Source organism: Aspergillus brunneoviolaceus (assembly GCF_003184695.1).
Source record: "Aspergillus brunneoviolaceus CBS 621.78 unplaced genomic scaffold BO95scaffold_34, whole genome shotgun sequence".
Lineage (NCBI taxonomy): Eukaryota > Fungi > Ascomycota > Eurotiomycetes > Eurotiales > Aspergillaceae > Aspergillus > Aspergillus brunneoviolaceus.
This window is the reverse complement of record NW_020290764.1, coordinates 346,132-359,955: the sequence shown is the minus strand read 5'-3', so window position 1 is coordinate 359,955 and position 13,824 is coordinate 346,132. Positions and strand designations below refer to the sequence as shown.

The window sequence follows — 13,824 nt, the reverse complement described above, 5'->3', positions numbered from 1 at the left end:
GAGTAATCAAGTCAGGGGGGGGCCGGAGGGTTGGAATTGATTGACACTCACAACAGATTAGAGTAAACTCCGTAACCTCCTCCTGCAATTTGCAACTGTGCTTGCGCCAGCTGGTTGCCTTCCTGGAATTGACATTTTATACTTTCTTCTGTGCCTTTCGAGAAGTTCCTAGCTTTATCTCCCCACTCCGCTGCTCCCACATCTGCTTCTCATATGGAAGGATGGTGGTTGAGTATAACTTCGGGCTACGGCTACCACGTTCCTGTACTTCCAAGAGAGAGAAGGGTGGAGGTGGTGGCTGGATTCGTTTTTTACTTTCTGCGAATGAATGAGCTCGAAGACCAAGCAGAATTAAGGACTACCTACCGATAGCAAGTGGGCGACTTCAGGGTACCCAGGAATGTGTAGGGTAAATGCCTAGTGATGAAGCGGCTTCGTAGAAGAGAGAGATGTAAGGATTTCCCGCAACGTGACCAGCACATCAACCCTTCGAGCACGATTACTTCGGCTCCAAAGCCTACATCTGTCATACGTCGTACAGAAAGCATCTGATGAAGTGCACCGCAGAGCAATGGGTTTATCCGATTGTTGACCGTGGAGCAACTCGCAAGACGGGGGAAAAAGCTCCTGCCCTCATGGGATATCAAAATACCTTCTAGAAAACAAAGCTGCGTGAGTTGAACGCCAGCAACGTCGGGGAAAAAGAACATAATCCCCAAGATAATAACGCCGACTGATGCTGAGAACGAAACGCTACCAACCCAAAAACAAAAGCAAAACAGCAATCGACCAACCAGAGTCTTCGAGTTCTAGCTCTCTAAGATGCATCGAGACCTTCAGAAAGGAAAACAAAACAAAAACAACACAAAAACAGATAAAGCAAAAGAGATAGCGACTAGATATCGGAAGTATCAGATCTCAAGCGAGAACGAAGCGAGCGAAATGAGTACAAGATGGCGAGTCGGCACAAAGCAACGCCCAATCCGCGCGCAAATGTTCCCCTAGTAATGGCTGGCGTTGGCATTACTGAAATAAGCAGCCGGCTGGCCGAGAGATTGAGTGTGATGATGCGCTGGGGGCGTCCGTGACTTTTGCGCTGCGAAGTATTGCCCGTACCACGACTGGCGCCGCGGCTCTTCTGGATAGTAAGGCTGGTTGAGAGCGTCCCAGGTCCGGCTGGCTGCAGGAAGGTTATACACGCTGTAGTGGTTATCTTGGCTATATGGCTGAGTCTGGGGCTGTGCGGGCATTGGCTGCTGCTGCTGTTGTTGCCAGTGTTGCTGACGCTGTGCGATGGCGTGCTGCACCATCTGGTTGGAAACCCCTTCGCGGATGCTCTTCTTCTCGCGCTCTCGAGCATCAATGGCCCCAACCAGACCCATGGGATTAACAGGAGTCACTTGAGGCTTGTGCCCGCCGGAGAAATCAAGCAGCGGAGCGCCAGTCATACGAGAGATATGCTCCTGCTCGCGGGCCGACAAATGCGACGAGAGTTCGTTGTAGTTCATGACAGTACTAGCGCCACGAGAGTGAGGACGCGCCGGGCCCTCTTTGTGGCCAGACGGGTGCGTTTGTTGCCTGGATCCGCTCGTCCATTCTCCAGAAAGGGGCCGAGGGAGAGCTGGTGCTAATTTCGCCGTTGCTGATGAAGATAGAGTTCGGTGGTGGACATGAGCAGGCGGGCTGGGAGCTGACCGTTGTTGCACAAATTGCTCTGGTGTGAGTCGGCCAGGAGTGGTTGGTCGCGGAGCAGCCATGCCCGGCTGCCACATCATGCTGGGTGACCGAGAATGCGAGCGCTCCATGTGGTGCGGGGGAGCTTGTTTTTCTGTTACATTTGAATCGCTCCTCTCGTGACCCATTTTTTTATAGGTCTCCGAGGTACTAGGACGTGCGGTGGTAGGCATCAAAGTCATTGTCGGGCCAAAGTCGATAGTGGGAATGTCGGGATTGGGCTCTGCCGACTGTTCAAGAGCGTAATGCGCGTCGCCAATGACATAATCCTTCTTGTCAGGCACCGTGCCTACCGTCTTCATGACTCCCATCCTAGGTCGAGGGATCGACTTGACCGAGCGCTTGCTGTAGACAGACCCTTTTGTACTAGCATAATCAGGGGATGCAGCTGACTCATCGTCGTAAATGCTTCCCTCATCTTGGCGGTTCCCAGGCTCTCGCGATGTGAATGATAGCTGGCGGCTACCAACCCAGTTGAGGGCCTCTTCATTAACAGTGTGGCGAAGATCATCAAAGCTGGGCTCCCCCGTCATACTCGAAGAATCTGGCTCCCCAGCGTACTGCTGAGGTACGGGCTTCCTCTTGACAGCCTTTGTAGTATCCAGGCGCAGACCACGTGCCTTAGGTATAGCCAGTGGTGGCCCGAAGGAACCAGAACGAGAGCCAATAGGCGGGGCAGGTTGTGGATCGCTGCTCCTAATTGCCTCCGGGTTCACCCAGTCTGCATAGTGCTCGATAGATTCATTGCTTGGGGTTATTGGACTGGGCTCGTTCGAGTCTGTCGTCGTCGCTCGGTTTTCTGCCGGCACATCAGGACCAAGACGACTTAAACCCCCGGAAGCCGCCACAAGCTGTGTAAGAGTGGCGTCCGACATTCTGTTGTTGACTTTCCTTAAGTCGGACGACGGCCTAGGCCGGGTAGGGGGAACCTCTCCCGGTCCGTGAGTGAAAGCAGGCGGTTGGGCCACCGGCGAAGGAGGCGACACAGGGCGGAACTGTTGACCAACAGCTTCGGCCGCAGGATCTGCATGAGGGTTTGGCTCACCCTCCACACTGCTACGGTCACTATCGCGGGCTCGTTCTCCGTTTGGCGGAAGCTCGTGAGATGATGATGGCGGGGAGCTGTCGCTAAGAGAAACAGGAACCTGGGCCTGAGAGGCAAGCCCAGCGAAATCAGAAGCACCACGCGCGTGATGTACTGGGGAGATGGGATCACTTTCAGGCCCCGCGCGAACGATAGCATCAGTAGACTGGTTGTAGCCTGGTCGATTCTCGGGGGGAGTCATATTGCGCTGATTGGGTCCAGCGCGAACATTGCCGCCTTGACGGCTTGGAAGACTGGACCGAAAGCGTGGCTTGCTTCCAGAAACGCTACTAGTCCGGCTTCCAGCTGTCGCCATGCGTCGTGAAGTAGCCTCCTTGAGCTGCCTCCTCCATTCCGCTTCGCTCCAATTCTGGCTTCCAGGTGTCTGCATGAGACTGGAGATATCTAGGATATCCAAGTAACCATAACGTCGCCGGTTAGGAAATGCGAACATGATACTTTTAATGTGATTGGTGGCGGCGAGCAGCCGAGTCGGCCTTCCATAGAGGTTGAACGTGTCAAAGGTTGGTATCAGAAAGCGGAGCATCATTTCGAAGCCCGAAACAGCTGGGTGGACTTCAGGCATGACGAAGACGAACCCTTCGGAGGTGGACTCCGGTTGTGAATGGACTGTGATTCTCCCTTCTATTTTGACCAAAGTCGACTGGTCAATCAACGGCTTCGACTGTGGGTATATCGCGTAAGCAGCGTATGCGTCGGTGATTGTGGCAATCGGCGTCGCTTTCTTGGTTTTCTTCGTTTCGTAAAACTTGATGTGGCCTGTGACTAGTCGAGGGGCGCGGTCGTATGCCGACTTCTTGATCGACTTCTGCGCTTTTTGGAACTCCTTCTCATTTGGGGGAGTAATGACGAACCAACATCGCTTCCATGGCGTTCCCGCGCCAAATCTCACACGAGCCCAGTCTTCATGTTTGAATCGGTTGCGCTCGAGGATATGTTTGACATTGTTCAGGCTCTTTCCTTTGCCAGCAATGATCGAGCCAGTATACGCCTCATACAAGGAGGTGTGCTCGAACAAAGTCAAGCGTATGGCTGCAGTCCATTGCGTCAAAGAATGGAAAGAATTGAAGTGGAGGAGGTATCGATTCTGGCCCGCGGAGCATATGCTCAGTATGTTCTTCAATGACTGTACCTCCTGGTTTCGAGTTGGTAGTGTTTCGAGCTTGATGAGTGAATGCCAGTCAGTATCGGGGCTAGACTAGTGCCGGTCCGGAACGCCAAGAGGGGGTTTATGCAGATCTTACCATCTTGATCGAAGCATCCGCCAAGTTGATGAATGTTGGGCGAACGTCACCTTCGTCTCCCGCCTCGTCCAGCGCTGCAGCATCCCAAAGAGAGAGAGCAGTCCCGACGAGTTGCGCATAACATTCGACCCATTGTCGGTCGGAACACGGCCGGCCGTCTGCAATTCCCATCGATTAGTCCCAACTCAAACCTTAATGAGCTGCAGCGAGACACATACGAGTATCCAAGTCATTCAACTTCAAGAAGTAACCTTCGTGATATAGTTTGTTGGCATGGCTGTTGAGATGGCCGAAAATAGGCTGAAGTTCTGGCGGTGTGTCTTGCGAAAACTCCACCAGAGGGGGATTGTGCGAAAAATAGGTCGAATCGGGTCGTGACGAGATTCGTCGTTCCGCGTTGGATGTCCCACTAATCGGCGACGCATCAACAGGTGAAGCGGTATCTGGCGTCGGGGGATCATTCCTAAACGGGGGGTGATTCAAAGTGACTGAAGCCGACGCGGTCCGATGGTGTTGGCTGGGGTTATCTTTGCGAGAGGAGCCGCCGAAAACCGACATCAACGATAACACTGGGGAGAGAATCTGGTGTCAGTATAGCGCTTTCCAAAGCAAGTGAGAACGAATTCCCTACCTCGCGAGCGACCCATGATGTCCAGAATCGAAACTAGAATAGTAACAATAAGTTGAGGGAGAGACCAGTTTCAGGCCCACGGTATAATGTGGCTGCGACCCGGCAGACGCAGCAGCTCGCGCGAATGATGAAGCCCACTGGCGATGCGATGGAACGAAGGTGGAAACGAGAAATGAAAAGTATCGGGGAGGCGAAATGCCAATTGAGACCAGCTCCTTCGTAGCGAGAGACAGCGACGAGGTGTGTCAGGGCCTGCCAAGACTAGGAACGGCGGAAGTCTGGTTCCATAAGGTACCGGTCGTGAATGTTGGAGGCGAAAAGAGCGGAGAGGCAAGTGATAGCGAGGAGATGCGTAGTCAGCGCACAAGCGCCTGTGACGAGGCCACTTGACGTCCAAATTGCGTCCGGCGAGTCAGCGGATCGGGCAGAAGAAGGGATCGCGCGGGATGTAGTTTGTTTGAGTTTGATGTTTGTGAGCGGAACGGAGGGAATGCGAACGGAGCGAGCGGAAAGGAGGAGGTGGTGGTGGAGGTGGAGGTGGAGGAGGGAGAAGAGAGATAAGGTGAACAGAGAGGTCGCAAAGCGAATGGAGAACAGAAGGTAGGGTAGTTGATGAAAAAGAAAAGTGAAAGATGAAGACCAGAAAGAGAGGGAGAGAGCGCGGGAAAGAGAGAGAGGAGGTACAAGAGGGGGGGGGGGGGGGGGGGGGGGGGGGGAGTTTTTTTTTTTTTTTTTTTTTTTTTAGGGGGGAGGAGGGGGGGGGGGGGGGGGGGGCAGACGCAGATGATACTTTGCCCAGTGGGTCTGGAGATTTGTTCACTGAGTGTTCAGTGTAAGTGCAAGTGTAAGTGTAAAAAGTGTTTTAGTTAGTGTTCGACCTTAAGTGTGTAACAGCTGACTGGCCAGGCAGTCTTTGTCTGAGACAACCCCGTCAAGCGGGGGCTCTTCAATACGAAAGGGAGATAGATGTTGGATAATTAAATCCCCCGATACGACGGAGTAGTCTAGTTGATCAGGATACTTGGTAAGTTGGTATGTTCAAGTACGGGAGTATGGTACCTATCTACATGGAGAGGAGACCAGACTATTGCCTGGGGGACAATAGATGGAAATCAATAAGAATGAAATTACAGAGGAGTATACTAAGTACGGGGGGGGCTGGCGTCATCAATTGCATGTACTTCAACCCGCTCTTTTTTAGCTCCCGCATCTCTTCCAGTAATGAGCGTCACCCCCTCCCCTGCCCCTGCCTGCCTGTCTATCATTCCACAATCCACACCAGCCGATGGATCGCCGTGGATCACTCGGAGAGGCTGCAGTGCAGCAGCAGCACACACACACACACACACTGACCACATCTTTCCTTCATTTGATGACATGGGACTATATACAATCTGAAGCAATGATTCCAATTAATATTGATCATATTGATTATTTTGAACGTGATTATTGTTTCCTTGCCCTGGCCACGCCTCACTCCTTTCTACCTACTCGGTACCAGTAGAATTTCTCCCCCCGCGTAACCGACGTTCCGGGACTGTCTCCGAGTCTCCGACTCTCCAATCAGTTGATCCCACTTGGAGACCGAACCAAATTTAGCAACAGTGTTCAGTTCTGAGCCTGGAGTCCTGCATGTCTTAACCATGACGATCATGACTGGTCAGTTTTCCCTATTTGACTTCTATTCTTTGCTTCTTCTAGGCTTTCTTGCCTGCTGTCCACGAGGGAAAGAGGGAGAGAGAAATCGAAGTCCTGCCAAGCATATTCGAGCCTTGCATGTTAACCCAGTGGTTCTTGTCTTGGCCTCTTCGAGGACTCGTTCAATAGGAGTACCCAGGACTGAAGTGGCCACCTAGGTAGTGCTAGGTAAGAAAATCCCGTGGATCTCCAGCGATAAATTACACACCGTCAGCATGGCGTATTGCTCAGTAATCCATTCGTGGAACTGGCCACAATTCTTCCATCGGTAATTATGGTCTTTTATGGAGTAGTGTTTCGGGACTGCTGGAAAAAGGCACTGCCACAAAGGCGGGTGGGTAAGTAGTGGATCGACTTACCGTGCCACAGAGCATCAGATGGTCTTCCACCTTTGTTACTTAAGTCAATGCCTCACCCGTTAGTTGTCATTATTGTTTGAGCTTGAGACCCTGAGAGCCCTACTATGTGAATATGATCAACTTCTTTGTCTGCCTAGATGGCTCAGGTGGTTCGCACAGCCTCTATTCATCAATCGACACCTCTGAGCCTATTCTTGCCACAGTCTTAGGTCTCTTGCATGTCTCACGGACAGGATGTCAAGTTCCCACGAACGGCCGAACGCCGCGACGCATCATCTTGTGAGACCTTACCCAATCCATCTTAGCCTGGAATCCAGACCCTCGCAGCCTCCGGACACGATAAAATTGTTGAAAAGAAACCGGAGACAGCAAGCGCTCAACACTGCGACCTTCTTGGGAAGAAGTATGAAATACAACGAGTTCTGCTCAATGACGAATTTTCTGTCTTCTTTGCCTAATTTTTGGCCGCTTTGAAGACATGAGCATATATTTAGGACATGTGACAATTCCAAGCCAGCTACAGATCGGGATCATCCATGCGGACAGAGTCTCGCCGTTTTCCTGAACTACTTTATACAGACGCTTGATTCTAACACGCGATTCAAGAAACAAGTCCTCGAGCTCAAAACCTAGGTACTTGTATATGCAGTCTGGGATCATTTGATTATAACTGTGCTGACAGCTATGAATCTGGACGTTGGACGTAATTGGTAGTAGTATCGTAGTCGAGTACCTATTGTGGTCTTAATCGGAGGTCTTCTAAACATACTACCTACTAGTGCAGTAAGCCTTATCTTATCTTCTAGATCTAATGAATAAGTTACTACAGTATTCTGTCGTCGATCCCATCATTGCCTTCTGGTAGCCGGTGGATTTATATCCAAACCCTAGGAAGATAATTCCGATCCCTGATTCTCGGCGTTCTACCTCTTTTCCAAATCTGGTTCCCGTCCATGTAACTGTGCGCAAGGACGCCAGTGAGCGACTCTGCGCCGCTCATCTACGACGAGTGGAGACCTGACCCATGCTTGATACCGCCCCTTCGAGGCCAGGGGAGACTGGTGCTGGTACTGTCAGCCCCAGGTGAGTACGTACTACCTGGGGTATTATGCTTTTCAGCGCAACGGGCTTGATATCGACAGGGCAGCAAGAGACTTGGAAAGGCTGAAGCTGTCGATCTGAAAGATAGTTAAGCATGCACTACACTCGAAAGCAGTTTTTGGCATTTCTCAACACAAAGCATAAAGGTGGGTCTCACTCGGACATACTGGTCGTGGAACTCGAGCCCTCGAAGGTTCAGAGAGAGGGCAATCTTGATATCGAAGCCTGGAGAGCACGAAAGACCACCCAATGCAGTCGCGCGGGTCATGCTCAAAGACACGCCGCCCACTGGAGATCACAGGGGATCATTTGAGTTGGCCTGCCCATGCTTTGGAATAACGGCGTCACGCCCAGACCAATACTTCTGATCGCGCTGAATGGCCTCCATGCAAGACCCAGATCAAATTTTCCTCTGTTGGGATCCCGGTCTTATCCTGTGCCAGATACGCACTAGGCTTTCCTCTTGCGGAGCTGAGGTTGTGAGTCCTAGTCGAAGACTGTCACAAGAGTTGCTAGTAGCTAGAGGACAGACAGTGCTGCGTACTTCTTACTCTACTAGCAGCTCAAATCTGGTATCTTACGAAAGGTATCATCTTGTTCGACTATCATTATGGTAGGGATTGATACATTCGACGTAGAAACCAATAGACAAGGGCGACCACTATGCTGGAAGTATACAGGCCTGTCCTGTGTGCAACTTCTGCTGTCCAGATGTATCTCCAGAACGCGCTTCGCAGGTCCAGCAGGGCCTGATGGTACCAATTCTGACGGGACCTGGAGATATCATGGTGATCTTGTATGAATCAGCACCGGCAGTCATCAAGGGTGCAATTGCAAATGTTCATTTCTGTGCGGATGATTTGAGTCAGGGTGTTACCATGTTCACGATACCAGGGCCCGGCGCAGGTGCTATCTCTTGCTAAGTGTGCTTTTGGGGAACCTGGTAATCATTGCTACTGAGTGCGGTGGTGTTCAAGGTTGTAGGAAAAGACGATAGGTACAAGCTCACAGTTCCTACTCGCGGTCTGCTACTCAAGCCTCCAGCTCGTCGTTTACAGACTAATCATAATCAGGCAGGGAACCGTTTGCTCCAGTGTGGATATCCAACTGACCGGAAACTTTGGGACGATTAGTGAATGAAACAGCTTTCCAGATCGTTGCCTGGAGGCCAGGATAGTGAATGTGTTATTCCCCATTCTCCCCCACTCTCTCCCTACCCCCTCCCTCCTTTCTTTTCTCTTTCTTCCTCCCCACTACTTTTCTCACGATGCAGTCTAACCTGTATTCCACATGTGATCTTATTATGAGATTCCATCGGCGACTCTGATGGTCTCTGAGACGGAGAATCGTGTCATGTGCTGGAGTTCCGAAGGGGGCGATATGGATGTAGAGGACGAAATAGTAGGGGAAAGTAGTGTCGTCATTGTAACTCTGTGAGAAGACAGTTTCCTGCCTTCACTTGTTATGACGGGAAGTGACCGGTACTGCCATGGAGGACTCTCGAGTTGAACGCTGTGGATATCTTACTGAGAATATCCAGGCTTACGCCAGAGTGAGAGTAACATCCTCACGGGAAAAAGCCGGTTTCCATGGGAAACCATAGTCTACAAAATAGGCACCGGCTTGTTCGAAATCGACTTTCTCGCTACCATTCAAGACTCTCAAGCCCAATGTTGTTGCCAGAATATCCGGACTTGCGCCAATGCGGGAGCATAATCCTTAAAGGTGAAGATTCCAACAGCTGGCCAAGTGGAACAAGGAACTGACAACACCGATACAGCAGCACATGAACCAGCCAACAGTCAAGCCGATTTGGAAGAGGTTTCAAACACTTACCGTTTTGCGACCGGTCGTTATACCATTCGACGTCGATATTGGCCAGAGTGAAACATATCTACGAGATTAGCGCCGCTTCCGGTATGATTGCTCGGGCACCTGGAACGAGAGCAGAGTACAAGAAGTTCTTGGAACACGTCTACTCGTCGCGGATTAGATATCGTACTAGATATCGTTCATCTTTAAGAACGGCCTTCTAAGATTGCAAGAGCGCACCGTCTCGCTTATGCTACTGAGCGCTGAGACCACGACGGCAAGTTTGTCTCTTCAGCTTGTTGAAGCTTATCGGAAGTTCCAGTTTCGTCTCATCGAACAGGGCGGTCTCTTAGATGCATATTCTACCTTCGATACGTAGTTATGAACAGGATAGTGCAACTTGAGACATGGGAGCTTCTCTAAGCAAAGGCCATTTCTTCATCGACGGCAAGCCTTTGGGCAGGCTTCCAGGGAGCATTCGTAACTCAGATATGCTCAATAGACTATGCGGTGACCAGGCATCAGCGCTTCTCCGTCGAGCGCCCGAGATCAGTTACAAACTGGCGCTGGCTACAAACGGCTATAAGATTTTCTCGGTGTATCGAGGTCAGGACCTAGTGATCTGGGCCTGCAAAGAGAGCCATCTACCCCAACGTCAGGAACACGATGCGTTCCCATACCAGCTGGCTGCTATGAAAGCATGTATCTTTCCTGTGTATTTATCTCACCATATCAAAACAAGATATACGTCACCTTGATATCTTCCGCGGACATGAATTTTCCAACTGGGAGGGTGCTTAATAATGTGTTGATTACTAGGTCGATGGCAGGCTTTGTCCCAGCCAGAATCTCTTGAGCTATTGCAGCAGCACGCTCATTTGGTGTTGATCTTACTTGACACCATCGGACTATATACTACCGATGACCTCTTCGAGCGTTATTCCATGCATCGTCGGTTCTGCCACTGCCACTGCTGCCAGAACACACATACGACAACGGAGTATCTCCACGAGCTGTACCGTATTGAGGTTCGAAGTTTGCAAGGATCAATGCGACGCAACAGCCACAAAGACCCGGTCGACTGACTAGGCCACTTCGATGCTGATGGGATGTATCAGTATGCCACTACCACTACAGGTTTCATGATCTTGATTCTTATCGGTGGCAACGGTGGCTATGTACTGCGCTCTATGGCAACCTGTGTTCTCCTGTATTCTGTGGCTGAAAGCGAGACTCGCGTACTCTCCATCGACGCACGGTCCCGGCGCAAGCAGGCTAGAGCTGCAGGCGCGGAGGGCGTGAAGCATACGTAACTAGTCCTCATGAAGAGGTTACGCAGCTTTCTTATCGCAGGGGCAAAGGAGTTTGGAGGCATGTCAACTACGACCGTTGACAGCAGGATGGGTTTGAAAGAGAAAAAAAAGCCCGGGGGGGAGGGCAAGCTAGCTATATGTTAAAATGTCAGGGCCATCCTGCAGGATGAGCACAATATTTGCTTTGGGGTGTACATAATGAATCCCTGGTCTAATTTCTCGGGATATTCCTTGGTAGTATATCAAACAGAGAATCTTCCTTCTTCCGGTCTTTCTTGATCTCATATGAACAAGGCGGTTTATATCTCAACATCACATTGCTTTAGAGATGACATGCCATCCCTCGCCTGAAGGGCTTATGTTCTGGCATACTCCTCTCAACAGCGCACAGGAAACTCTTGTTATAATCTTCTTTATTTGTTTCGGATACCGCTAACCTGCCTCACAAACCCTTCTGGTCCCAGAAGCTGAGGTAGAGGCAGTCTATTGCTTAGCAGTGCTGTCCGAGGGAAGCATCAGCAAGACTACTTTACTATGAGCCGGCCACCGGACCCGCGGCAACTACTCCTCAATAGGCAGTCACGCTGGACTCTGTCGTCGCCCTCTGTCACTCCACGCTGAATGCGGATTTAGAGGTGTGGGTTTATAGGGGAAACAAACGGGCAAAGCAAAAAAGGATGATGCAAGAAAAATGGTCCCAGAGGGGCTCGAACCCTCGACTTTAACGTTATTAGCGTTACGCTCTAACCAACTGAGCTATGGGACCCGGTTGGTTGAAAAATGCTAGGATCTATGGTCTTATCACCACGTGAAATGCTATGTCATTATGCATGAGGTTCTGTGTTCTACCGCCGATCCGGATCGCAGTAGGGCTGGCTCGGATCTAGCCGAATCCTGGTGCATCTACTGAGTATATCCAAAGCATACAGGTACTGTACAGTACATAGACTTGATTCAAGCGCATAGCGCCACGCTGCGGAATTGCATGTGGTCCCCGGGTCACATCATTATAGATGACGTGTTGTAGAATTGAGGTTTATGGCACCGTTTTCCTCCATCATTTGGGACTGATTGGCGCGCATGGGAGGCGTAAGTACCCGTTAGGGAGATTGCTACATTAGCCAACAACAAAAGAGTATATGCACAATCCATAGCACCGTGTTGTTATTTTCGTGCGAACTGTACTCGGGTGTAGACAATAAGATCCATTCTCGTCTCTTGCATGTTTTACTCTCTCGTGGAATTGTGCCTGCGGATAGGCCATATAGTTTTGACTTGGACTAAGTCCATAAAGCTGCGCAGGCCGCGGAAGCCGGGATCGGGGACGGACAGAAAGAATGAACGAACCACGCCTGGTGTCACCACAGCCCGGCCCTTTGAGGACCACGAAGAACAGACAACACAACACCATTGCACGCCTACGATGTTCTCCTTCGGGTGACCAAGAAGCGACGATCGGGCAAAAGCAAAAAGATAATCGGCCCGAGCCGCGGATCGAACGCGGGACCTCTCGCAGATATGCTTGGGTTTGGAATCCCTAAGCGAGAATCATACCACTAGACCACCCGGGCTGAATTGTTGGAAGGGTGTGAGAGTGTGCCGTTATGAGGACTGAATATGCATCCTGGTTGTTTAACTGCCAGAGTTGACTGAGATCCTCGTAGCGGATGCTGTTAGGATTGCGGTATGTATGATGCCTACAAAAAAATAATGGTGGGACTCCCAGTCACTCAGCAGCTCTCTGCGATGGATGGCAAAAAAGGCGCCTTCATCTGGGCAGTATCCAGTTACTGGACTTGGGGATCGAGCAACATGTCGGTACTGACTGTCTGCGGGTAGCGGGATATACAACAGTGCCAAGGTAGGGCTTGGTGGAAAAATACCTTTGTTGCGCTTGTGCTTTCACCCCCGCGGCGCTCTCCCTCAACCTCGAGCAGGAACGTCCTGCCCAGATAGGATAGAGTAGCCATCTTCTCGGTACTTCGAATAATGGTAGGTGCCACCCCCCTCACTGTCTTTGGTCACGAGCCACTCGTTCCGGCGACAAATCTATCCAGCCAGAGCAACCTCATATCGCAAGCACGTGCCTCTGATCCACCCAATGAATTGCTATAGCATATATACACCGTACCATCCATCAAGGCCTTCATCTCCAGTATGACTCTATCGGTAGGCCGAGCACAATAACCATCATACCATATCGATCCTAGACCCAGCAACAACAGCAACGGAACGGCTGTAGCGGTAGCCCTATATCCCCAGCCCCGACCCCCCCCTCCCCCGTAGAGAAGCACAGACAAAAACCCACGAAGAATAACGCACACAGTAAATAACACCTGCAGAGCCTACTCCCACGCCCACCACACAGAGACATCTACCAGACGCCACAGCCACCAGAAAGGACACTGCCACTCGCTACGGAGGCCACGCACCCAAAATCCCCACCCCAAGAACCACCTAACAATGGCATTATCCGAGGCCTTTATCCCCCACGTCTTTGACATCCCCTTCAAGCCTCTTTGTCTCAACTCATGACAAGGAGACCATTGTACATATAACAGTGAGCTTGAACGCAACCCAACAAGCAGATTTGTTGCCTAGCTTGAGATTCCCAGTAACGGTGGCATACAGCCATAAGGGTGCAATGCTCGCTTTCCAAGGTATAAGAAACATCCCCCCCCCTGAAATGGCACCCCTCCGCGCGCGCCCCCGGCTGGTCTGGCTACCACTTTATATATACTTTTTTTTCTTAGGGACGACACAAGCAGCAGGGTTGCTTCATATCAATGTCTTCAATTCGAGAAATAGTTTCGACAACGGACACCAT

The 13,824-nt window shown here is 50.9% G+C and overlaps 2 protein-coding genes and 2 non-coding genes across 4 annotated transcripts; all 4 read right to left on the bottom strand.

Moving 5' to 3' along the window:
• Positions 1-8: 8 nt before the first annotated feature.
• BO95DRAFT_133774 (uncharacterized protein) lies at positions 9-855 on the bottom strand. The gene is made up of 2 exons (XM_025580533.1): positions 367-855; positions 9-314 (listed from the first exon to the last, which is right to left on the bottom strand). The coding sequence occupies exons 1-2, from the start codon at positions 708-710 to the stop codon at positions 137-139; spliced, it is 522 nt and encodes a 173-aa protein (XP_025442290.1). The 5' UTR covers positions 711-855; the 3' UTR covers positions 9-136.
• Positions 856-1,001: 146 nt separating this feature from the next.
• BO95DRAFT_431958 (PH domain protein) lies at positions 1,002-4,730 on the bottom strand (the record flags this gene model as incomplete). The annotated part of the gene is made up of 4 exons (XM_025585030.1): positions 1,002-4,037; positions 4,084-4,241; positions 4,302-4,652; positions 4,715-4,730. The coding sequence occupies 4 exons, from the start codon at positions 4,728-4,730 to the stop codon at positions 1,002-1,004; spliced, it is 3,561 nt and encodes a 1,186-aa protein (XP_025442289.1).
• A 6,959-nt stretch (positions 4,731-11,689) lies between these two features.
• On the bottom strand, positions 11,690-11,763 carry BO95DRAFT_t149. Its single transcript has one exon. It is a non-coding gene; the product is annotated as a tRNA-Ile (tRNA).
• Positions 11,764-12,476: 713 nt separating this feature from the next.
• BO95DRAFT_t148 lies at positions 12,477-12,568 on the bottom strand. The gene has a single exon. It is a non-coding gene; the product is annotated as a tRNA-Pro (tRNA).
• Between the last annotated feature and the right edge of the window lie 1,256 nt (positions 12,569-13,824).